This window comes from Convolutriloba macropyga, chromosome 5 (genome assembly GCF_964194025.1).
Source record: "Convolutriloba macropyga chromosome 5, txConMacr16.3, whole genome shotgun sequence".
Lineage (NCBI taxonomy): Eukaryota > Metazoa > Xenacoelomorpha > Acoela > Convolutidae > Convolutriloba > Convolutriloba macropyga.
Window position 1 is genome coordinate 66,313,309 of NC_134472.1, and position 23,811 is coordinate 66,337,119.

Consider the following 23,811-nt stretch of genomic DNA (forward strand, 5'->3'; position numbering starts at 1 on the left):
TTGACTTTTTTGCTGCAATTCTTTGAATTAGAATTCAAGACGGGTCCCGCTATTTTTTTAAGTTGGTTTCACACCTTTTCATGACTTGGTTGAGGTTTTGATGTAAACAGGTAACGCTCGGCGGGCATTAAGTTGCATTATAAGCCCATAGCTGGCTTTACTAGTCTTTCAAGTTCTTAGATTGGTGTAGTTGCTGGGAAGACATGAATTCAAGGTTTAAAAGTCATTATTAGGAGTTTTTGAGCCCAAAATAGTGCAATTTTACGCTTTATCTTTTTTGAGTTTTTGTTTGACCAGTCTTAAATTGACCTTTGTAATAGTTGATTAAGTTCTTTTTCAAGACATAGTTACTCTTTGACCTTTTGTCAGCTATATGTTTTGGTATGGCAAACATAAACACGCAAAATTGTACTAGTGTTTGCTATTTTTTGAAGATTTCTGAATGGTTGTCTCTTTGAGTTTTTCCAGACAAATCTTTTTCAATTTAAATGTTTTTTTTCTTCTGTTTTTGCAGCGACAGGGGACCAACTCTAAGGTTTGATAAAAGGCTACTGTATAATTTTTTAATGGTGATGTAATGGTTTTCAACATTTCATTATCATAAATTTTTGACAAATGCTATTTTAAAGGTTTTTGAAGACTTTTGTCGTTTTTCAAGTTTTTATAACCCCTGGGGCTAGCGAAAATCTTCTAGGGTCTGATTATAGGTTAATGTATAGCTTCTAGTGGCAACGGAATTGTTTTCAACATGTATTTTTTACAGTGTTTTTAAAGCTTTTCTCGTTTTTCAAGTTTTCCAGACCCAGGGGCCAAGGAAACTCTTCTAGGGTTTGTTTATACGTTACTGCGTACTTTCTAGTGGTAATTGAATGGTTTTCAATTTTAGTATCACGCATTTTGGCAGTTTTAGTGATAAAAATTTAAAGATCTGAAAAAAGATATGTTACGAGTTTGTTGATCTTTTTGGGCCAGTGAAGCTTTTTTTGGCTTGCAATTGGGTTACTGGATAGTTTCTGAAGACAATGAAATGTTTCTGAAAATTTTAATATCACGAATTTTAGCAACACTTAAATATAATTTGCAATTGCATTTTTGGCAGCATTGAGTTTATCGATGAGGCGGGCAAAAAATGGTTTTCAACGTATTAATTTTGTAAATTAACAAAGATTAGCGAGTGATTTGACTTTCCAAACCTTTTTCACGCTTCACTTGACTCTTCGTGCTTTAAATTGCTTTTTCTAGAATCTACGCAGCCAACTCGTTTCAACGCAGTTTACTGGTAAAAATGAAGAATTGAGTTAGCGGCTTAAATTCTAGAAAGCAGATAAAATCAAGGTGTAAAGCGTGAAAAACGGGTTGGAAAAGTCAAATCACTCTAGGGAGTGGAACAATTTTCTTGAACAAAACGTCAAGGAAATTTTTCATGGAATTAATTTTTTCATTATATGAAATGTGCCATCAATGTTTTGATTAATGGAATTTCAGTATACAATTGTTGAATGACTTCAACAACAATTTTTCTAAAATTTCTGAAAGTGAGATTTTGTCTTTTGCGCAATTTGCTGCCTCTTTGTTGCATTGTCATTTCATGCTATTACTAGAAGACTGCCTCTGTTATCTGTTGATGCGTAGTTTGTGGAGCTTAAAAGTATCATTGAACAGTTGCCATTTTCAGAGTAGCCATGGATGTTCGTGGCCCAAATCACCTCATAGAAAGAGAATCTCCCTTGAACATTGGCAGAGAGCGAAACAACAATAACAACATTGGTAACAATGTAGGACCATCAGATTCTCCTCTTGGCATGTCGAAGCAATTGTCGTATCGGAAACCTCTGAAGAGACACAACCCAGTTCAGTCTTCGTCTCTGGGAGGAGGAACGCCACCGTTTCCAAAGTTGTCACAAAATGAAAATGCGAATACAAGTGCAATGCATCCATTAGGAGGTAAATTTGAACAAGCAGAGTCGGTAATAGGCATTCGAGCATAATGTTCCAACCCCTATAATGTTATGTCCTTTCAGTTATGCCGATCCTCAGTTATGCATTGAACATAGTTATGCTCATGCTTAATGAAAAGGCTGACTGCTAAATGTCAGTATAATTGTTACTTTCTTTTTCCTAACAAAACTAGAATTGTATAATATTGAAATGTGCGTATTAAAAGTTTGGCCCTATAGTCGTGTCGCAACAAGCTTTTTCACCTTCTGTTGAATTTTCTAACAGATTAAAATTTGTATTTTTTTGGTTTTATTGAATTTTTTAGATCACAAATTGAGTCCTGTTTTTAAAATGAAACTGCTGCGTGCTGTCAAGTTCGAATTCATTAACAAAGGAACAAAAATATGAACCAAAATCTTGCTATTAGGGTAAAATTGTTGGCTCTGATTTTAAACAGATTTTAATTTTTAATCCCCCCTACATTTCCCATATAAAGAAAGCAATTAGTTTTACCGGCTAGTATCAAAGATCAACAGTAATTTAAGATGGTGCTAAATACTGGTACAATTTGGCCTCACAGACGTGCAGCAAAAAACTTTTTCTTCTTAAATTGTCGGCTTTTTAATCGCTCTTAAACGAAGTTTGTAGCAATTTTATTACTTCGTCTTTTTCAATGGGATTTCTCGCTTGACCAATTTTTGTCTGACCCATTTGACTTTTGTCCTCAAAAACGGGATAAACAGGTAGCTCTCGGGGGGCATTATGTCACCCAGCAGCTCGCTTTGAGCCTTACGCCTTATCAGTCTCGAAGTATTGAATTCACCGAAACAGTTTTGAAAAGACAATTTCAGGATTTGAGGGGCGGTTCATAGTCTTAAATGTTTGACCCCCTGCGCCTCTATCTCCCTCGAACCCTCACTTTGCTTCACCCCAACCCCCTTTTTCTTCCAACAAAACTAGAATCGCAATAAAATACGTTATTAAAAGTTTGGCCCTATACACGTGTAGCAAAAAGCTTTTTCACCTGTTGAATTTACAATAGTTTAAAATTTTTGTATTTCTTGGTTTTGTTAAGTTTTTTAGATCACAAACTAAGTCCTGTTTTTAAAATGAACCTGCTGCGTGCTGTCAAGTTCGAATTGAATAACAAAAGAGCAACAATGTGAACCAAACTCTTGTTATAAGGGTAAAATTTTTAGAACTGATTTCAATAATTTTTTTTAATTTTTAATTCCCCCTACATTTCCTATATAAAGAAATCAATTAGTTTTACCAGATAGTACCAAAGATTAACAGTAATTTAAGTTGATGCTAAATAATGGTACATTTTGGCCTCATAGACGTGCAGGAATAAACTTTTTCTTGTTGAACTGTCGGCTTTAGTTGCGCTTAAACGAAGTTTGTAGCATTTTTTTTTAGTCCTGTCGGTCTTTTTTAATTCAATTTTTCGCTCGACCCATTTTTCTTCTGACCCATTTGACGTTTTGTCCTCACTAAACGTGATAACCAGGTAGCTCTCGGGGGCATCATGTCACCGAGCAGCTCTCTTAGAGCCTTAGGCCTTATTAGTCTCGAAGTATCCGATTCACCTAAACAGTTTTGTCGAGACAGTTTCAGGGTGTGAGGGGGAGGTTCTTAGTCTTTGATATTTTACCCTTCCCCTCTTTGTTACCCCGCAACCCCGACATTGCTTCATCCCCAGTCCCTCAATCCCCCCTTTCTTTTTTCGACCAAAATTAGAAGTTTCTTTTAAACTACATTTCCCATATAAAGAAAGCAACTAGTTATACCAGCTAGTATCGAAGAATAACAGTAATTTAAGTTGATACTAAATACTGGTACAATTTGGCCTCTTAGACGTGCTGCCAAAAATCTTTTTTCTTGATCAATTGTCACCTGTTTAATTGCTCTCAAACGAAATTTGTAGCAATTTTATTAGTTCTGTCGGTCTTTTTCAATGGGATTTTTCGCTTGACCGATTTTTGTCTGACCTATTTGACTTTGGTCTTCAAAATCCGGGTAAACAGGTAGCTCTCTGAGGTCTTTAAGCGACCGAGCAGCTCTCTTAGAGCCTTGCGCCTTATTAGTCTCTAAGTATCCGATCCACGGCAACAGTTTTGAGGAGAAAGTTTCAGGGTTTAATGGGGCCGTTCTTAGTCTTAACTGTTTGACCCCTTTCCCCTCTGTCACCCCTCCAACCGGCATATGGAACGAAGAGGTGAAACAAAATCGTGCTATTCTGTTAAAATTGTTAGAACTGCTTATGCTTACTTTTCAATTTTAATGTTTTCGGTTACAGTTTTATTCTGCTGTGGTTATCCACAGGGCTAATACTACTGAGCTAAATTGCTGGTTAGGAGTTCCTTCAGATCTCAATCATTAATACTGTTTTTTTGATGCCCCGATAAATAATTTGAATCGAATTAAAAGTTTTAGTTGTACATGCATTAAACTTAAATAAAATTTTAGTAGGACGGGATGTGCCACCTACAATGAAAAGAACGAAAGAGGAGTCATGGTCTGCTGGTACAACACTATCCATGACAGAGATAGCTCTGAGAGATCACAAAGGATACGAAAAAGACTTAACTCGGGTACCATCCGGCTACGGACGAGGATCTCCTTCAAAGAAGCCTTTCGGCCAGTCGATGATTGTGATCCAGAGATCACCGTCCAAGTTCCGACCAGACCTGCATAATCAGAATCCAATTGAAACCAAATCTGAAAGTTTAACCGAATGGATGCGTCCAAGACCTCCACAATTAAACGAAGGAACTGCGCAACCTGTTGATTCTGTACCTGAGACATCGCCTATGGGAGTTAATAGACCACCACCTCTTGAGAACCAATCAATTCCTCTCAAGTTAGGTGCTCCCCCAGGATTAGTTCCAGACTTGTTAGCTGAGAAACGTAGACGTATGGAAGAGCAGGGCCAGCCCTCCAACCGGAATCCACAACAGTTGGAAGTTGCTAACCCTGTTGATGAGCAAAGGCATTTTCACCCAAGCGACCAGGGACGAGGTTCTGGTCATCCTGGACGGGGTGGTCGTCGAGACTACAGAAATGATCAGCATGATTTGTCTTCTGCCCAAAATGATCAAAGAAACTTTTATATGAGTGGAGACCACAGTTCTGAGAGACGTAACTTTGATAATAACGATAATGACAGGAATTTTTGGGATAACAGAGATGATCGACGATTTGGGAATAGAGATAGCCGATATGATGATCGTAGAGATTTCTCAATCAATGACACGGGCAACTTTCGACATGGTGACGATAGAAACAACGAATTCCGGAATAACGGTGGTCATAATTTTCCAGACGATAACAACGCGCGAAATGATAACCGTGGGTTTAGACATAACGAGCGAGGTGCTTTCCGAAAAAATACTCGATGGGAAAATGATCATCAAAGGCACTTCAATGATCGGCGTGATCAATTTAACAGCCATCATGAGCAAAATGAACGTGGAAATTTTGGTAATGATCAAACACGTGAATTCGGCAGAAATTCACGTGGGAGAGACGAAAATTTTCGACGTGATAGTAATTCATGGAGCAATAATTCAGACAGCAGAATGCGTTCAAGCGAAAGACAGGATCAGCAAAGATCGTGGTTGCAGCCTGGCAATGAAGCACCAAACAATAACACCGGATTTGGCAGTGATCAAGATACACAACAGAATTGGAGAAACCAAAGCAGAAATCATAATGTTTGGACTGGTGGAAATCAGCAACCTTCGGGGGCTCCAGCGAACAGCATTCCTGGGCTTCAACAGAGTGACCCTTTTCAGAGAAGAGAAGATGAGCAGAAAATGGAAAAGTTCTCCCAGTTTCAAGAAAGCTGGAATAGTGGACGTGGAAACCAAAGTGTAACTTCTGCTGGACCCTCTCAAGCAACGGTGCACAGGACTAACCAAACGCCGTACGCAGCGTCCAATTTCAACAGTTATGGTCAAGGCGCTACAGGGAATAGCCAGGTGATGACTGGAGGTGGAGACCAGAGGGGAAGTGAGGTTGTCCATGATGATGGCAAAGAGATTATAGTGGGGAAGCATATGACGTCATTAAATGGAAATGTGCTTCCTGGTCAGTTCAGTATTTTGATGTTATTGCTGCTGTTGTCATTTAGGTTTTATGGATCTGTTCTAACGACTCCCCTGATTGTAAATATAGCGCGATATTATTTTTTTAAACAGCGCGCGAGTTGCGCGTAGAATTTAACTCACTAAGGTGAATGGGAAGAAATAGAGAAGATCGAAGTTTCTAACCCCGTCTTTTAAGGACATTAAGTCTTAGGCAACGTAATATCATAATAAGAGCAGAGTTATACTTGAATATCCACTGCTTCAAAATTTAACTGATCCCTTAAAGACCATTTTTCTCTCAAACGTTTTCAGAATATCTTATCATCAAAATCCTGCGAATTTCAATATTGAAGTATTATTCAAGTATCGAAGTAATGAAGTATTTCAATATTAAATGAATCGTTTATTAGCGTAAATTTACAAATACAAGTGTCATTACTATTAATGTTGATTTTTAAGGCCAACCGCAGTATGACCGGTTCTACAGTCAACAAACACCACACAATTCTCAAACCCAACAGTTCCAACAGCAATATTCAGCACCCTCTGGGTTTGGAGCTAAGAGCATTCCTCCGAGCGTACCCCAGTCTTTCGCCCAATCTGCCCCCGGATTTAATCAACAAAAGAGTGTTGGTAACATGATGTCAGGAGCAAACATGCCACCTCAAAATACCCAGCAACCGGCTGCCTTCAATCAATATGCAGCTGCACCTTATTCAGTTCAAAACGCGATTTTTCCAAGCTTGTCGCAAAGTTTCAGTATGCAACCGTCATTATCATCCATGCCCTATGCTTCAAGCATGAGCGCATCGACAGCTGTAACACAGTCTATAAGTACCAACTCGCTGAATGTTCCTGCCCCTGCCGTTCCTGCGAACCAAAACCCCCTTCAAGCTCAGCCACCTCAACCTGCGGTGGCTAGCAATCCTCCCCCTCAGCAAATGAACCCACTTATAACACCACAAGTTACGCCTCAAATGATGCCTGGATGCACACCTGAACAAATCAAAGAGTACCAAAAACAATGGGATGACTACAAAGTGAAGTACGAGAAATACCAACAAGAATTGGCTGAATACAACAAACAAATGCAGCAGATTTACTCTCAGAGTGCTGGTCAAGGTTCTGTTAATATGAACCCAGCAACCGCCGTCGGTCAAACTCAACCCCAAGTTAATGCGGCACCAGTAGGACTGCCTGGATCAAATCCAATGATGACAGTTCCAGCAGCTGCTGCTACTCCTCAAAATCCAGTTGCCCAACTCGGAACCCCAACGATGACACAAAACCCGGCGCAACCGATTGCGTTTTCATATCCCTACCAGCAGCAACAGCAAAATTTAGCTCTGAACCCAATGGCCAGTACTGCCCAAACATTTTCTTATCCTACCGGGTTCTATCCTCAGCAAGCAACACCTCAGCAAAACGCACCGCAACCCAACCCGCTGACATTTCAAATAGCAGCTGCAAACCCTATGATGTCTTCGCCTATGATGCCACCTTGGATGGCGTCTGCTAATCAACCTTCTGCCAAATGAGTCAACGTGGGACGAGATGATGTTTTGTCATCTTTCATTTATTGCATCACATTATGTACGACTTGATATAACACAAAAAGAGATTATGCAATTGCGAACAGCAGGGGCAGCATCCAACAGCTGCCTTTGTAATCGTGAGTCTGTTTTCAAATAATATCTGTGTTCTGTTTTTCAGGGGAGATGAAGTCCAAGGAAAATAACAGCTTGTTTTGTACTCTTTAAAAGAAATGGTAATTTACAATAAATTATCGGTTATATCATTCATTGATTGTCACAGATTCGCTGTCGATTAAATTTCGCTCGAAGTTTTTGTTCTGGATCGAACTGCTCGTAAAGTTTGACCAAGATTATTGAAACAAACAGTCAAACAGATTCTTGATTATGATACTGAAACGTTGCAATGGCATTAATTTGGTTCACATTGCGCGGTTTTTCTAAATTTCAGACTATTCGGTTGAATTTGAACTTCAGAGTTGCTATTCATCGGAGTGCCTTTTTTGCATACCACGGTTGCTCTGAGTGCAGTTGACAGGTTTAATTGGCGGGTCTTCTGACGGGTTCATGATTTTGTAAAGTTATTGCTCTCAAACAGTTTTTGGTCTTTTTACGCAATTTTTGGCAGTCAGATACTTTCTCAGATTCTTCATGCTCGATGTTTAGTTGTCTCAAACGAAGTTTGGCAATTATATTAGTCCTGTCGGTCTTTTTTATGGGATGTTTTGCTTGACCGATTTTTCGTCTGACCCATTTGACTTTTCGTCATCAAAAACGGTATAAACAGGTAGCGTCCATATTTTTATGCGGAGCGGTAAAGCAATTTGTGGTGTGAAGGATTCGAATTTTTTTCAGAGTGGCATTCCGCTTATTTGCTACGATTTGATGTTTTTACTGTTTTTCAATTGCTCTCAAAAGAAGTTTGTAGCAATTATATTAGTCCTGTCGGTCTTTTTTAAATGAAATTTTTCGCTTGAAACCCCCCCCCCACTGTTGTCAAACCCCCCATCAACCCCCCAGTGCACTCCACCCCCCCCCCCATCGCGTGGCTTGCTCCTGTGACGAAGTCAACCACTCTCAGGCCGTTTGAGAGCAATTCTGCCGACGATAGTCGGTTATATTACTTATTTCTGAAGTACTCTGAAAGTGTCTGGTGCTGAGGCAAATGGCGGCAGTTTTCTGGAGACATTCAAACGAAGGTGGGCTAAGTGAAGTTTCATGTCTCCATTGAAATTGAAAACTCATTCGTGTTTCTTCCTATTGATATAGTTAATGTAGCAGAACAAAAGTTTTAAAATTTTGTTATGTCCGTTTTTTATGTCGATGTTTGAACTGCTTTGGCAAAACAATTCTTTTAAAAATCTAACTTTTCAATTACATAAATAAATAATTAATTCTTTAAAAAATCTAACTTTTCAATTACATAAATAAATCATTAATTAAATAAATCATTACATAAATAAATCATTAATATACTAGTTTCCAGCAAGCATTTTAAATGCATTTTGGGTAATTGATTTTTAGGAAAATTTCTGGTGTTTTTTGTGCAATATAATAAACAAGTTGTTAGTACACCCGTTAACAAAACTAACCCTTCAATAGGCAAAATTATGTGGCAAATTTTTTGAAAAGCATTCTAAGTAGAGTTCCGATATCTGTTTCCCTTAAATTTTTATGAATCAAGTTGGAATCGGCAGGAATTCAATTGCTCCAAGGTCTACAAAAGTATGACAGTTTTCCATGATCAGCGTTAAGTTGAGTCCCACATGACATCTGTTCAGATCGATCAAAAAAGTTCGAAGTTCACAATGAAAATACGTGCTTGAAAAGATAGACATGGAGTTGAACAGATTTTGCATAGGACGCAACTGCTGATTACGGAAGGCTGGCAAAATTCTGTTTGAGGTTTTCCATAAGTACTATCGCCATTTTTGGAGAAATTGAAATTCGACTGTTCTCACTCGATTCATATTTTTAATTGCTCTTAAATATGAAGCAATTATTGTAAATATATGTGTCTTTTTTATGCAAATTTTCCGCTTGACCGTTTTTCTGCTTTTCCTCTAGAACATTCTTTGATTTTTCACATGACTTTTTCACGCTTTTGTTCTTCGATTTTGAGTGATCTCTATTGCTCTCACTCCGAAGTAAAGCTTGTTGTGAAAATAAAAACGAATGCAGCATAGAAACAAGCAGGGACTGATAGCCGAGTGGGCAGTGCATCTGATTATGGATCGGGAGGTCAATGGTTCAAAGCCCATCGGGGTCAAATGTTTTTTCAACCGCCGGTCGTTCGAGAGCAATTCTTCCGACATTAGTCGGTTTGTTTTTTTTTATTGGTTTCAATTGCTCTCACTCCGAAGTAGCGTTTTTTCAAACAAAGCCGAGTTTTTGAGATACAATGACAAGGCCAAGATAGCCGAGTGGACAGTGCCTCTGTCGAAATGAGGGAATGGGATTCAGGAGGTCTGGTTTCGAACCCGACCTTCGTCTCATGTTTTAATTTACATACTTTTAAATTTTCGCTTGATTATACGATGCAGGCATTGTATCGTTTTGTTGGGGTGGGGTATTGGTTTATAATTGAAACAACTATCCTAATCGATATCTAGCATGCTGTGCCAGGCGCACATTCTGACTAATCATCGTGGCCTGATACCGGTAATTGGTGATGCAGACTCTCAAAGCGGAGGGGGGCTATAATGGGAAGCCCAATGGTTTCCTCGATTATAACTAGTTCTATTTAACTTGATTAGACTTTGGATCTTTGCAAAAGTTCTGCTTGTCTTTTGAGAGCAGTTTTGAGAACAGCCCTCTATACTAAATTTGTTAGTAGATATGCAAATTTGACAAAGCTGATCTAACTCTTCTTTTTTTGAGTATGCTCAATTTTCATGTTTGGAGTAGTTTATACCAGATAATTAATTACCTGGTTGTTATGAACCCAATTGGTGGGTGATAATTAGTTATGTTAGAGTTTTGTTTATACGGCAGGCAAAGGTCCTAATGCCACAGCTGTAAAGACCACATTTTCCGGTATTTTCAAGCTCACATGTCTTGTTGCTGCTTGTTGTAGCGAAAACTCGATTATTGTTGGTCTTTTCTAAAGCGAGGTAATTCACATAATTCTCTACTAAGGTTACATAATAGGTTACAAAATTTACCGTCCAGATGACATAATGGATTTGTCCCAATGCAAACTGCAACACTTAGTACATTGAATTCAGTTCGTATGAGTAGTAATAGGGTGAGCAAGTCTCCCCGGGGGGGGGGGGGGGGGGGGGGGGTGTAGACCCCATGTATTAAGATAGGGTATAGGAGTAATTTTTGAGAGAGGGTCTACACTAATGTATTAAGATAGGGTATAGGCGTACATGTATTAAGATAGCGGCCGCCACGTATTAGTTATAGCGGGCGCCACGTATTAAGATTAGGAATAGCCGCCGCAACGTATTAAGATTAGGAATAGCCACCGCAACGTATTAAGATTAGGAATAGCCGCCGCAACGTATTAAGATTAGGAATAGCCGCCGCAACGTATTAAGATTAGGAATAGCCGCCGCAACGTATTAAGATTAAATATAGGGACCAGGGTATTAGTAGTATAGTGTGAGTAGATCAGCCGCATTTTTGGGAGCCGGTCATTGGCCTTTCCGCGCAGGGAATTGTACAGGCGGGGAATTGTACAGGCAGCGCGCACGGGAATTGTACAGGCAGCGCGCTCGGGAATTGTACAGGCGGGAAATTGTACAGGTAGCGGGAATTAACGGATAATTCCCCTCGCAGTAAATTTCAACATGTTTATTGGTATAACCAGCGCAATGTATTAAGATTAGGTATAGCCGCCGCAATGTATTAAGATTAGGTATAGCCGCCGCAATGTATTAAGATTAGGTATAGCCGCCGCAATGTATTAAGATTAGGTATAGCCGCCGCAATGTATTAAGATTAGGTATAGCCGCCGCAATGTATTAAGATTAGGTATAGCCGCCGCAATGTATTAAGATTAGGTATAGCCGCCGCAATGTATTAAGATTAGGTATAGCCGCCGCAATGTATTAAGATTAGGTATAGCCGCCGCAATGTATTAAGATAAGGTATAGCCGCCGCAATGTATTAAGGTCAGTTATATCCACTAAAATTGAGAAAATTGAAAATTTTTAAAAGAATGAATTATGAAGGTACAAAAAGACAGACACAGTATTAATCAAGTACATTATAAGTAATTTTAAACACAACAGAGAGCGCTCACAATACGAAAATTGATTCAATAAATTACAAGTTCAGGGGTGCAGTATGAATTCCATCAGATAACACTTTTCGTTTAGGATAAAAATATGAGAGTCCTTTCTTTGTTTGTTCATAGGTAGCGACGCAGTGGTTGATTGTCCGAAATCCTCTATTTGTAGATGTTAAATTGATGATTTCTTCCATCACTCGCCGATATTTTTCCAATGGTCCATCTCCGGTCTCTTCCAATGTTCGTTTGTTCAGTCCTTTGCTGCTGAATTTGTACTTATCCGATTTGGCATCGTAGCAACAATATCTTTTGCTACAGAGACAAATCATTTCAGTACATCTAAATTCTTCCTTGAACAGACCTGGTTCACGCTTATCGTGCTTTTTACGTTTATCACAACAAGTTCTAGGGAAGAAATTTTGTACAGCATCAGCTTTGAAAGAATCATCACAATCGTGTTCCCTCAGAGTTTCCCAATCTGCTTTTTTAGATGGACGAATGCAATCGTACAAATTATCGTGCGCTAGAGCTAAGTATAAGGAGTCAGTGTCCATTTCTAACTCTTCGAACGTGTCGACATCGCAAAATTTATCAAAAAAATTGTAATAAAGCTCCAACATACGTAATTTTGCGTACTGAAGTATAAAAAAGCCGACTATTATCGGTTCACGGTGCTCAATTTTTGATTTTACAAGTTCAACTTCGTATAGTTCTTTTGACACACTGTTAAGTCTCTTAAACAATTTCCCGTTGATAGCTTTGTGTGTCTTTTCATCGTTCAAGTATTTTGTCTCTGTATGTCTGCTTCTGTCCATGATTTGGTAACCATAGGAACTATTCCCTAACAATTTCATTGTTTCTGCTACAACGCTTGATTCAGGATTTTCATCTCCAACTCTTCTAGCATCAACAACCGATTGGACAAAATTGTTGAAGCATTTTTTGGGTGTGTACTGAACGAAGCGATAAATTTTGGTGCATTTTAGCTCAAGACTAAGGTAAAAATTGAGTAATGGTGTTATGACTGTTCCATTCTCCAACTTGAAGCTTGAAATTAACATGCGTTGCGGTTGCTTGAGTAAATCGTTATCAATTGCATAATCCCTCATATAATCACCAATATCTGCTCGACTAACATTAAAGTTTTTAAAGATTGGTGGAAAGTTCGAGAACTTGTATTTCAATCCATCTGGAACTTCGAGATCACACTGAACGTAACCAAATAGTTTATCTTCTCTTATCTTTGTAAGTAGAGATTCTTGAGTCAGAGGTAGCTTGAATGCGAAATTGTTTCTCACGTGAATTTTTACAGATTCATCACCTTTGACAGTTTCCCACCAGTTACATTCCCATATCTCAACAACTTTATATCCTTTGTTTCGCAAATAGTCTCGTCTTAGTTCATCGTATTCCCGTTTCTTTAATCCTTTCTGAGTCTCTTCCTCTGACATGCTTGCTCTTGCTTCCTGACATGCACAGAAGTGAAAGTAACAACCCATTGCTTCAAAAATAGTTTTACAGTGAGCACAAAATCCGTCTACATTAAAACAATCAATCTTTTTCTGAGTTCCAGTTGTGTAGTAGCTTTCAATAGTGCAGTTAGGACGTTGAGATTGTAGGTACGACATAACCATGTTCTCAAATTTCCTCGATTTATTTTGTCTAGCTTTAAACTTCTGAGAGTCTGAATCAAACTCCCATCTAGTGTAAAGCCCAGTGGGCATTTCTTGACACATTGAGAAGGGGTAAAGTTGACTGGCGTCTATACCCACAATTGATTTGCAAATGTTTTCTGTGTTTCGAATGTAGGTTTGATCCACAATTGCTTTTCTAGTAAACACAATAGAGGGACCACCGGTCATATCTTCGCGTATTTTATCATGTAAATCTTTGTCTGCTTCAACGAATGGATAGAATTTGCTATTAGTTGATTTGTGTAGACAAATATTTGCTAAATTAGGTAGTGTGCAACCCAGTTTTAACATATCAATCCCTTTGTTATGATAGAATTCCATCATTTTCTGCATCGCTTCTAATGTCGGGACAACATCTTTGTTATTATACCACCTGACAAAGTCTTGAAAAGTTGTCATTTGTTCCTGCTCCCACACACTTTCCAGGTAATTGTAGTTGTCGAATCCCGAGGGGGGCACTACCTTCAACCTAAGTTTTTTCAGAGCCTCCTGTTGGGAAAGTCCACTATTCAACAATTTTGTGAAATCCGTAAATTCTTTTTCCAAGGGATTGTGATCTCTCAACTTACTAAAGAAACATTCGTAAGGAGGTAGGAAAGTTACATCCAATTTGTTTGGTGAGTCGAACCATTCATAAGGGAAAAATCCTTTGGTCTCATTTGTCTTGTAAGCTTTGAGGAACGAATCTAGTGATGTTGCTCCACCAAGAAAGTTTAGAATATCGAGAAACTGAACATCGCCAAATTTAAAGGATACAAAATGATTAGCTTTTTTAATAACCGTTGGTTGAATATCGCGCTCGTGAATGAGGTAGGGTAGTAAATAAGACTTGATAAGATTCAGATCATATTTCCCGCTGTTGAATCCAAATACAGGTAAAATGTTGACATAACGTTCAAAATGTTGTTGTAGTTCGAGAAGTTGATTTTTCTGAATTTGGAGGAATTGAGTCGACATATCAATTTCTTCTTCTTCGATATATTGAAATTCAAGCATTGGAGTACTCTCATCTTTCCTTCCATTTAGCTTCTCGAAAATAGAACTTACTCTGTTTTTAATTGCATTTTCAATTGAGGAAAATTTTTGCAACATTTCTGCTTTACTTCTGCTAGCTAGTTCTTCTAATGCTTCAACAAAAGGTACAATCAGTGTCTTGGGGTCTCTGTTGCAAAGGAAAATAGGTTCGTGTAATAAATTAGAGGAAATTGACACAGATATTGGTTCATGTTTTCCTATCCAAGTAGTTGTATTGGTATCTTTTAGTTCATTAGATGGAACGCAGACTGATTCGAAGTCAAATACAGCCAAATTTTTGAACAGTTTTTGTTCTTCCTCATATCCAATTCCAAAACCGTCAAGTTTATCGAACAAAGTTTCTCTCAAAGTGTAAACACTCTTCGGATAAATGTGCTGTATCCTATCTTTACAAGATTTCACGTGACGGTGGAAATTACCAGCACGCTTAATAAAGGTATCACAATTAGGACAGCGGAATCGTTTGAAAAACGTGTTGATATCATCAACATAGCAAATGTGGTTGTTGTAGCGCAATAGATTAATGTTGTTCTCGTACATCTCAATACTTCTTCTGGCAAGTTCACCTACAGAATCCCCGTCCTCAATGTCAATGTCATAAATGAAAATGTTGTGTTTTATAGCATTTTCAACAAACACAAGGTGATCCATTGACACTCCTCTAAAGTTAATTGCGTCATGACCAGACTCGTGGAGAAAGTCACTGAACAACTTAGCAGCGTTTGTTTCCAGCTCAGCTGATCCATACAAGTGAACAGCCACAGCTCCTTGTAGGTTTCTCCGTATCCATTCGTAACAAGACAATTTACATCGTTTCTCCTCAACAACTGTTCAGGTATAACAGCATCTAAACATCCCATTGGGATATTGTTGAGAAGAGCACAGAAAACTGTTACATTCGTAGTTAGTGCATACCGCCATTTTGTTTGCCCTTTCTTGAGCACAAGTCTCAATCAAATCCAATTTCTCTACTCTATCCTGAAGTGAGACTAAGTCTCCCTTAGAACAAAGTAAATGAGACTTCTCAAAGAAGGTGTTGTTCTCATGAGCATAAAAGTATCGGTATTCGTCTGTGTCAACATTTCGTAAAATAAATCCCAGGGATAAATTTATTTTTGCAGCACAGTTAAGCTTTTCAAACACTTCCTTCAGTTTTTCATTAATTTCGCTGGGATCAAGTCTCGACAATTTAAAATTGAATACTCTATGTCTCCCATTCTCCATCTCAGTATTGTCCAAGAAGTGTTGACAGGCACTAAGTTCCTGCTGTAACTGTTCGTTGTTCCTATCCAATTCTTCCGATTCTAGTACTTCTTTCAAGCTTTCGCTAGATTTGGTTCCAACTTTGGTCGATGTTCCGTGTTTCCGTCTCTTATGTTGTTGAAGAGAATAAAAACTTGGAAATTCCTCCAAGCATATAGTGCACACTGTACTAAGCTTCTTTTCTTGAGGAGCGTGATGCTTAGCAAGGTGGTAGTTCAAGTCCTCTTTCCTCTTTGTGTAGAAATGTGGACACTTGGGACATTTTAAAGTCCCACTATCACACGATTTTTTGTGTCGAGCCATTTGCTGCTTGACAACCATTTTCTCGCACTTTGAGCATTTGACAGGTAGATTTCTATCAAGAGAAGGCATTGTATTGTTGTGATCCAAAATAAATTGAATAAATTTTAAGTAAATTGCCGAGCAACTGTATCTGATAACAACGTGAGAATGAATACAATTTTTGGTTTTTTAGTTAGAATAACTTTTATGACTAATTATTTCCATATAAGGAAATGACGTAATTTCTATTTTTAGTAACATTACGCAATACGAAAGTTCAAGAACTTCCTACGAAGCAGTCACAGTGTTACATTATACATTGTATTTAAATCCAGAAAACATCAAAAATGTGTAACCTTATTCCTTGGAGGAAAATCGGAAATCTTAAGTTATATTTATTTGTCATATTGCTGATTTGTGTTACTTTTTTACAAAACAATACTATTCATCCCAAAACAGACTTCTTAACAAAATCTATCTGTCAGATGTTTGCTCACTTAGAGAATACAAATATTATTGTAAACAAACTAATTTTGTAATTTCATCGATGAAACACTAAATGTGTTTTTACAATAATATTCAAACATTAGAGAAGAAAACTCCTACTTTAATTGAAGATAACTTATATACAATTGACGTTAACGTGATTATATTACAAACTACAAACCAATCAAATTTTAGTATTAAGAAACTTGTTGTAAAAGTTAATGATATCGTTTTGCTTATCTCATTCTCTCTTTTAACATTTTTTTATTTTAATAGATTAATACGTGAAATTTTACTCATTTGTGAAACATGTTGATCAAAAACCACTTACAAATATTGGAGAAGATTTACAAGAGAAAAGAAGGTATACCTGATTCATACAAAATTGACGAAATTGATGTAGATTCATACTTTTTTTACAATTTTTTGGACATTTTCACAAAATCCAACAGAATAATCCGATTTAGTAAAGGACTTGAGTATGCAACGTTCTCTATTAAAAAATTTGAATATAAGGAGTTTATTACGAAACAGGCTTTCGATTTATCCTCGGAATTGCATGTAAGCAAATACGAATTGTTGTTCATTTTGAACTCCGTCCCCGATATATTGGAACAGTACAGAAATTTTTCACAAACAAACTTTGTTCCTCTCCCAGAACCAATAACAATAACTTCTTCACTACAGAGTGCTTTGTACTTCCATTATTACAACGACTACAATGCAGTGGGAGTACTGATCAGGTTCGGAATTCGTTTACCTAACGTATATATACAGAAATTTGATTCCAAAAATGGAACATTTTCCGAGATTGATCTGAAATTTGACGAATTGGAAAAAATTTATCAAAGCTTGACTTTTTTGGTAAATTATGTCAATTCATTTCAACTTAAATAGACCATTTTAGGTAAAAGCATAGTCGGAAACCTGTATGTATCCTTCACTTCCTACCTTGTTAGAAAATTTTACCCAAATTTGGATTTGAATTTCAGTTCGTCCAGAAATTTCAAGCTAAACGTCACTTTTTCTCATAAAATCTTCCATCTTTGGTTACTGTTGTCTGATTGGACAGAGCACACTATATATAGAGGTTGTTGATTTTGACATTATCATTTGATCCAACTTCTCTGAAAACATCATCACTACTTTCTCACATTATACTAACTACTCCTCAACATTTTATCCTGCTATCGAGCTCCAACATTCACTTTCTTTTTGTTTAAAAATACTTACTTTAGTTCTAACTTTTGTTTAAATCTAATTTATATATCCTGTTCCCTTCCTAAAAAGGAAATTTGCTGCTTTATAACTTTCTCTCCACTGATTGCTTTTATCACGTTCTCGACAAGAATCTTTTCATCCATTCTCACCACTTTCTAACAAAATCCTCTTCTATCATTTATTCCAAAATGGAGTTCACCGTTCAAAATAATAACCTTCTGTACTCATTTTCTTTTACTGAGGATAGTGCTCGGATAGGAGTTCGAGATTTATCAAACGGACTTTATGAGTCTCTGATCACTTTACCCATTACTGTGTGGCACATTATTGAGCACCAGCGACAACAGTTTGATACATATCATCAGGGACAGGTCCCAATCACAGAGAATCAACTCGGAACTCACGCGATGGGACACGAAGTTGCTGTTGTCAGTGGACACCACTATCCTCACGTTAATGGATCTGATTTTCCTGCCAACTACGTAGCTGGAAATATTCAGTACACATTTCCTTGGGAGGAAGGGCAAATTCCAAACAGTTGGTTCACTACACCGGATGTAGGTGAGGTATCAGGCTCGGAGGTGGAAAATAATCTTCTCCAAATAGCTTCAAGAGCTCATAGAAGAGAACATAGCGAGTTGAGTATTGATACTAGTACCACCACGTCATTTAACGATCTGGAAAACTTTGATCCAGCGCAGTACTATGGATCTACTGACATGTCAACTACACCCTCGATGACAACCCCATCGATTGAGGAAGGAACAGCTCACAACCCTATCTTTTTGAGTGATGTACCTAATACCCCAGTCACTGTTCAACCAACTCAACTACCTGGTAGAATTGAGCGACAAAGAGGTTTTGGTAATGAAATTCAGAACTTACCAGAATATGTTATTGAAACTCTTTTTGAATGATTTCTATGTTCAATTTTGTAAACTATTTTGTATTTGTTCGTAAGAATAATAAAGTTTCTGAATACCTTTTGGGTGTTTCGTATTAAATTTACATTTTCAATTTTATATTTTTTTTATAGTTTTCCAGAATAAAAGATTAACACGAAAGGTTACTTGATAATTTAGGTACTTGGTTATTATTGAAAATTTGTTTTTCGACAATTAAGAAAAATACCGAATTTAATTTTGATATTTAAGAAAATTGTCGAATTTATTTTCGATATTTAACAAAAAATGTCGAGAAAAAATTCGATTTTTAAGAAAAAATTACTGTTACAAATCCGATTTTTAAGCTGCAAGAACACATTCAAAACTTGTCATTTTAAAAATTATTAAAATTTATGTTTTTTGCTTAAAATCATACCGTAAAACTAAGAAAAATGAGAAAAAATTGCACATTTTGCACGCACAGTTTGGTAACATTTTTGATTTTTAATGAAAAATCTGAGGTTCTATTTTTGACTTTTAACAAAAAATGTTGTGTGAAAATTCGACATTTAACAAACAAATCGACTTCAAATTTCGACTTTTAGAATATACACTAATAATAAAACATTTTAGTACAAACACTTTATTACTTTCTAACTTCAAAGTACATCATGGGGTTATCAATTATTCCATGACCATCTAGTAAACAATCAACAATTTTTATTAATTCACTCTCATACTTTGAGTTCTTAAGAGACTGAATTCGGTCGAAGAAGGATGATCTCAATGTTTGTGTGCTTGCATTTCTTTGCTCAGCTCTCAGTAGATGTCTCTTGAACTTTTTTCTACTCAATCTCTTCTTAGACACGCTGGGTAGTTTTTCAACAAATTTGTTTTCCGAATTATGTTGTACCGCTCTCTTCAATTGGGTGAAAACAAGTCCTGCTTCTTCGTTTGTGTGACCAAAAAACTGATGTTTATATAAGGTGTATAAGCAGTCCACTGTCTGATATTGAAAAGATAAATCATCCAATTTTTGGAGTAATTCATTAATGGAAGATGAAATGAGAATTATGTGATAAGAACAATTTTTCAGAGGACAAAAAGTGTAATTGTGAGACGCAACAGAGTATTCACTAGTAAGCAAGTAAGGTTTATAATCCTTAACTGATACGCAAATGAACAAGGCTTTCTCACAAAATTTTTTATAAAAGTCAGGTAAAACTTGACACATAACTGCTGCCATTCTGTAACCAAAGTGATTTTGGAGTGATTCTTTTAAACTACCGTATAAGGAAATAACGCAATTCAGTTCAAACGCAGCGAAAATTTCATTTGAAAAATGACACAGTTCAAGAGACAGCAACTCAGAAAAATCCGTTGTTTTACTTGTTCTAAATATTTCAAACACTATTACTCGCTAATGCAACACAGACGTGCTAAACATCAAGATAAATATGCTGCTCTAGTTCAAATGTTTGCTCAACTTAAAATTTCTGACTAAGTTTCCTTATAAGGAATTTTTGCAAAATGACGCAATTGAACTTTCCATATTTGGAAATGAAAGAAGGATAATGACATCATTACCAAATAAAGGTGATCGGAAACAATAGAGGAAGTAAAATTACAAGTCAAATCATTCAATTAATTTCTCTCTGTCACATTAAGTTGATAAAATGTCTCTCTCTCAAGTCTCTCCGTTTTACTCGAGTGCTCCGTCTATGTTTACCGATTCTCAACCTAAAACTGGAACTGATTCGGTTCCATTTTATATAGACTTTGGTTCTAACCCAAAAATATTTGGGAGATTTACTGTGTCCCAGATTTTTAAAAACGGACAAAATTATTCCGAACCAACTTTCCAAGTCTTCAAAAAAGATAATTCTGGAAAATTTGAGAAGTACCAACAACTTCGAATAGGAGATTACGAATTCAAGAAATTCTGTTTCCTCAAGAACAATATCCTGGATGGGGAGTTGGAACTGAGTGAGCACCCGACTCAATTTGATAAGAACCCATGTATGGAGGATGTGCTGCAACGATGTCACAAAGTCAGAGAGGTCAGCATAGGACGAAATCGACGAATATATGTGACTTTCATTAAATACGTTCAGGAGAATCCAGCCTCCATTTATGTGCAGATTCGGCTCTTTTGTCGCAAGGAAAACAATGAGTTCAAGCAGGTGACTTATGTCAGCTACACTTTGGACGAGTTCAAGGAACTGATTCAAAATTTGAATGACTTTTCTAACATTGAACAATGTACATTTCAATAATAATTGTTGTGTGATTTTGTAATATGTCTTTGTCTTCTCTACAATAAATTTTTCATTTTAAAAATCTTTGATCTGAGAATGAGTTGGGATATTGGTTGCTCAAGAAACATTTTTTTGAGTCTCAGAGACAAGTCAAAGGTTTTTCACGTTAGACTTCATTACGAACTTAAAAGATATTCCTATACTGTTCTTGAAGCTCAAAATTTTCCCAAATTAGAAAATTTGGACATAGAGTCCCAGATTTCAGAATTTAAGTGGGTTATTCACAACGGATTACGCAGAACAAGTCTTATATATCGTTCAGATAAACAACAAGTTACCATTTCACAACATCGTTGGAACGGATATCAGTGGAGTTTTCTGACAAATATTGAATTAAAAAAAGAAGAGTACGAGAACTTACTAGAGCATCTCCCTACACTTTTATCTTATATTGAAAAGTTTAAGAAAACTTGCATTGACATGGATGAAGGAACGCAAAGTTGATGGATATTGTCATTCTTAACATATTCAATTGCTACGGAAGCATCCTTTCAATGTTTCCCGAAAATGAAGAACGCAAAAACTGTTTTTTAGCGGCCTGTAAAATTTGGGACGAGAATATAAATTTGGAGGAAATTAACCAAAAATTTCCTCATGGAGGACTTATTGGTTATGGAAATTCCTTTTTAGATTTTTTCTTTGCTAGATTGAAAGTTTTTCGATTACATGCTATACTACACGATTCTGCTGGAGCGGTTAAAGCAACTACAAACAAGGGACCAGGATACTGTTACATGTTACCAAATTTTCCAAGCTCATGTTTCTTGGGACATTTAACTGGGTTAATCTTTTGTGTCTTTATTAAATTTTATCATCCTCAAATTTTCAAAATGCTAGACTGCTAATCATTTTTGTAATAATTCAACCTAGAAAAAAGAATGTTTCTCGTTGTGTTTGATATTGAGTGCTTGGAAGGGAAAATTGTCAAGGAGTTGGGTGTTTTCAAGGATGGAATTGTATTGGGATACAGTTTCCTCCCACCCAAAGACTATAAACCTACTTTTCAAGCAAAATGGAACACTAAAAATTTACATGGGATTAATTGGAACAATGGAAAACTGGAATACACTGAGTTGTCATCAATCATTCACCAACATTGTTCACCTACAACAGAATACTTTGCAAAAGGGTTAGAGAAGTGTAATCTTCTCTCAAATTACTTGTGTAAAGATGTGGAGAATCTAGATGATCTTGGTTGTCCAAAAATTTCCAAACTTCTCAATAACTCGGATACTGACTGGGATTGTAGCAATTATCCGTATCGACACAAAAAGACATTTCACTGTGCAGAGAAGAAAGCTTATGCTTACGGAAATTGGACTCTGGATTTTTTTGATAACGTATAATATTTGTAATTTCTATTTGTAATTTCTATATGTATTTGTGATCGTTTTGTAATTTATTATTTTTATTTTACTACTTTTGAAATCAGAGAGAAGTTGCATTCCCAGTTCAAAAAATTGATTTTCCCTTAAAAATAAGGTATAAATGACCGAGCATACAGATAACGGTTTAAATTTAGGTAATTTTGTCTTTGATGATAATAACCAGGAACGACAATCGTGGAAATGTTTTGGACAGACTTGTAATAGATCTCTGGTGGTTTTTTTGTCCCAATTTTTTGTTATTTTGTTAATATTAGCGTGCTGTATAGTAAGAATAACTCTTGCCAAAACCTGTGAAGAAACAACAGTTTGGATTGCTATCTTATCTAGTACAGTCGGTTATATTTTACCTTCTCCTAAACTATGAACAAAATAATCTCTACTAAGGAACGCATTTTTATTTCATTGGTGGGACCAAGCGGGTCTGGAAAATCTCATCTTATCCATGATTGGCTAATTATTGGAACTTTTCAACCCGATTTTGATAAAATTTACTATTTTTATCAACATTATCAATCACTTTACGGTCTAATGTCCAAAAACATTCAATTTATTCAAGGAGTTGACTTTGAGTTCATTCAGAGTCTACCCAATAATGGAACAAAGTATTTGCTGATTTTTGATGATTCTTGTGAAGAAATCTCAAGCTCGAAAGAATTTGTTAAAATCGCGACAGCTGGAAGACACAAAGGTCTTAGTACAATATATATAAAGCATAATCTTTTTCATCAGAGTAGGTTGGGAAGAGATATTGAGTTACAAAATACTCATATAGTTTTATTCAAGTCTCCTAGAGATGTTCTCCAGATTAACACTCTTAGTCAACAGCTCGGGTTAGGATCACAATTAAAAGATTGGTATACAAAAGCTACTTCAATCCCGTATGGTCACTTACTCATTGATCTAACTCCGAAAACAGTCGACTCTCTTAGATTTTGCAGAAACAGTGGTTCTATTCCCACTATTTTTTCCCTAAAACGAAACAAGAGATTACTTTTTTGAACGATGAACACACAACATCTCTCTACGCTGATAACGTTCCAAACGTATTCCCAGAACTTCAAGAAATCGTTCCTAAGAAATTGTCCAAAAGATTTCATTCAGTTTCTAAACGAATGCATAGTAAACCTTCTCGGGGGACAACTACAAGAAATACAAAAACAAGACGTAATAAAGTACAGAGACGAAATTCATCAACTCGTGCTAAAAAGAACCGGAATAAATAAAAGAAGAGCAATTTTAAGTTCACGAAAAGGAATAGAGCTCATATCAATTTTGACACCATCTATCATTAATCGATTGTCTTGAAATGGAACAGTTTGTTTTGATTCCTCAACACCTTTACGAACAAAAATTCAAATTAGAAGTTAAAAAGTTGGACACTTTTGAGCAGAAACCAGTTTCTGTCCCAACACATTTGAACCCTTATTACAAGGAAATCA

At 36.7% G+C, this 23,811-nt stretch overlaps 1 protein-coding gene across 3 annotated transcripts in view; it reads left to right on the forward strand.

Moving 5' to 3' along the window:
- Positions 1-1,655: 1,655 nt before the first annotated feature.
- LOC142339560 (uncharacterized) overlaps positions 1,656-23,811 on the forward strand; it is a 70,436-nt gene continuing 48,280 nt past the window's right edge. For 2 of the 3 annotated variants that reach the window (XM_075389692.1, XM_075389691.1), the window contains exons 1-3: positions 1,656-1,944; positions 4,408-6,030; positions 6,489-7,701. In XM_075389692.1, coding sequence (XP_075245807.1) covers positions 1,683-1,944; positions 4,408-6,030; positions 6,489-7,567 — 2,964 coding nt within the window. In that variant the 5' untranslated portion in view covers positions 1,656-1,682 and the 3' untranslated portion in view covers positions 7,568-7,701. The remainder of the gene's footprint in view (positions 1,945-4,407; positions 6,031-6,488; positions 7,702-23,811) is intronic. The other variant, XM_075389693.1, reaches the window with a different exon arrangement.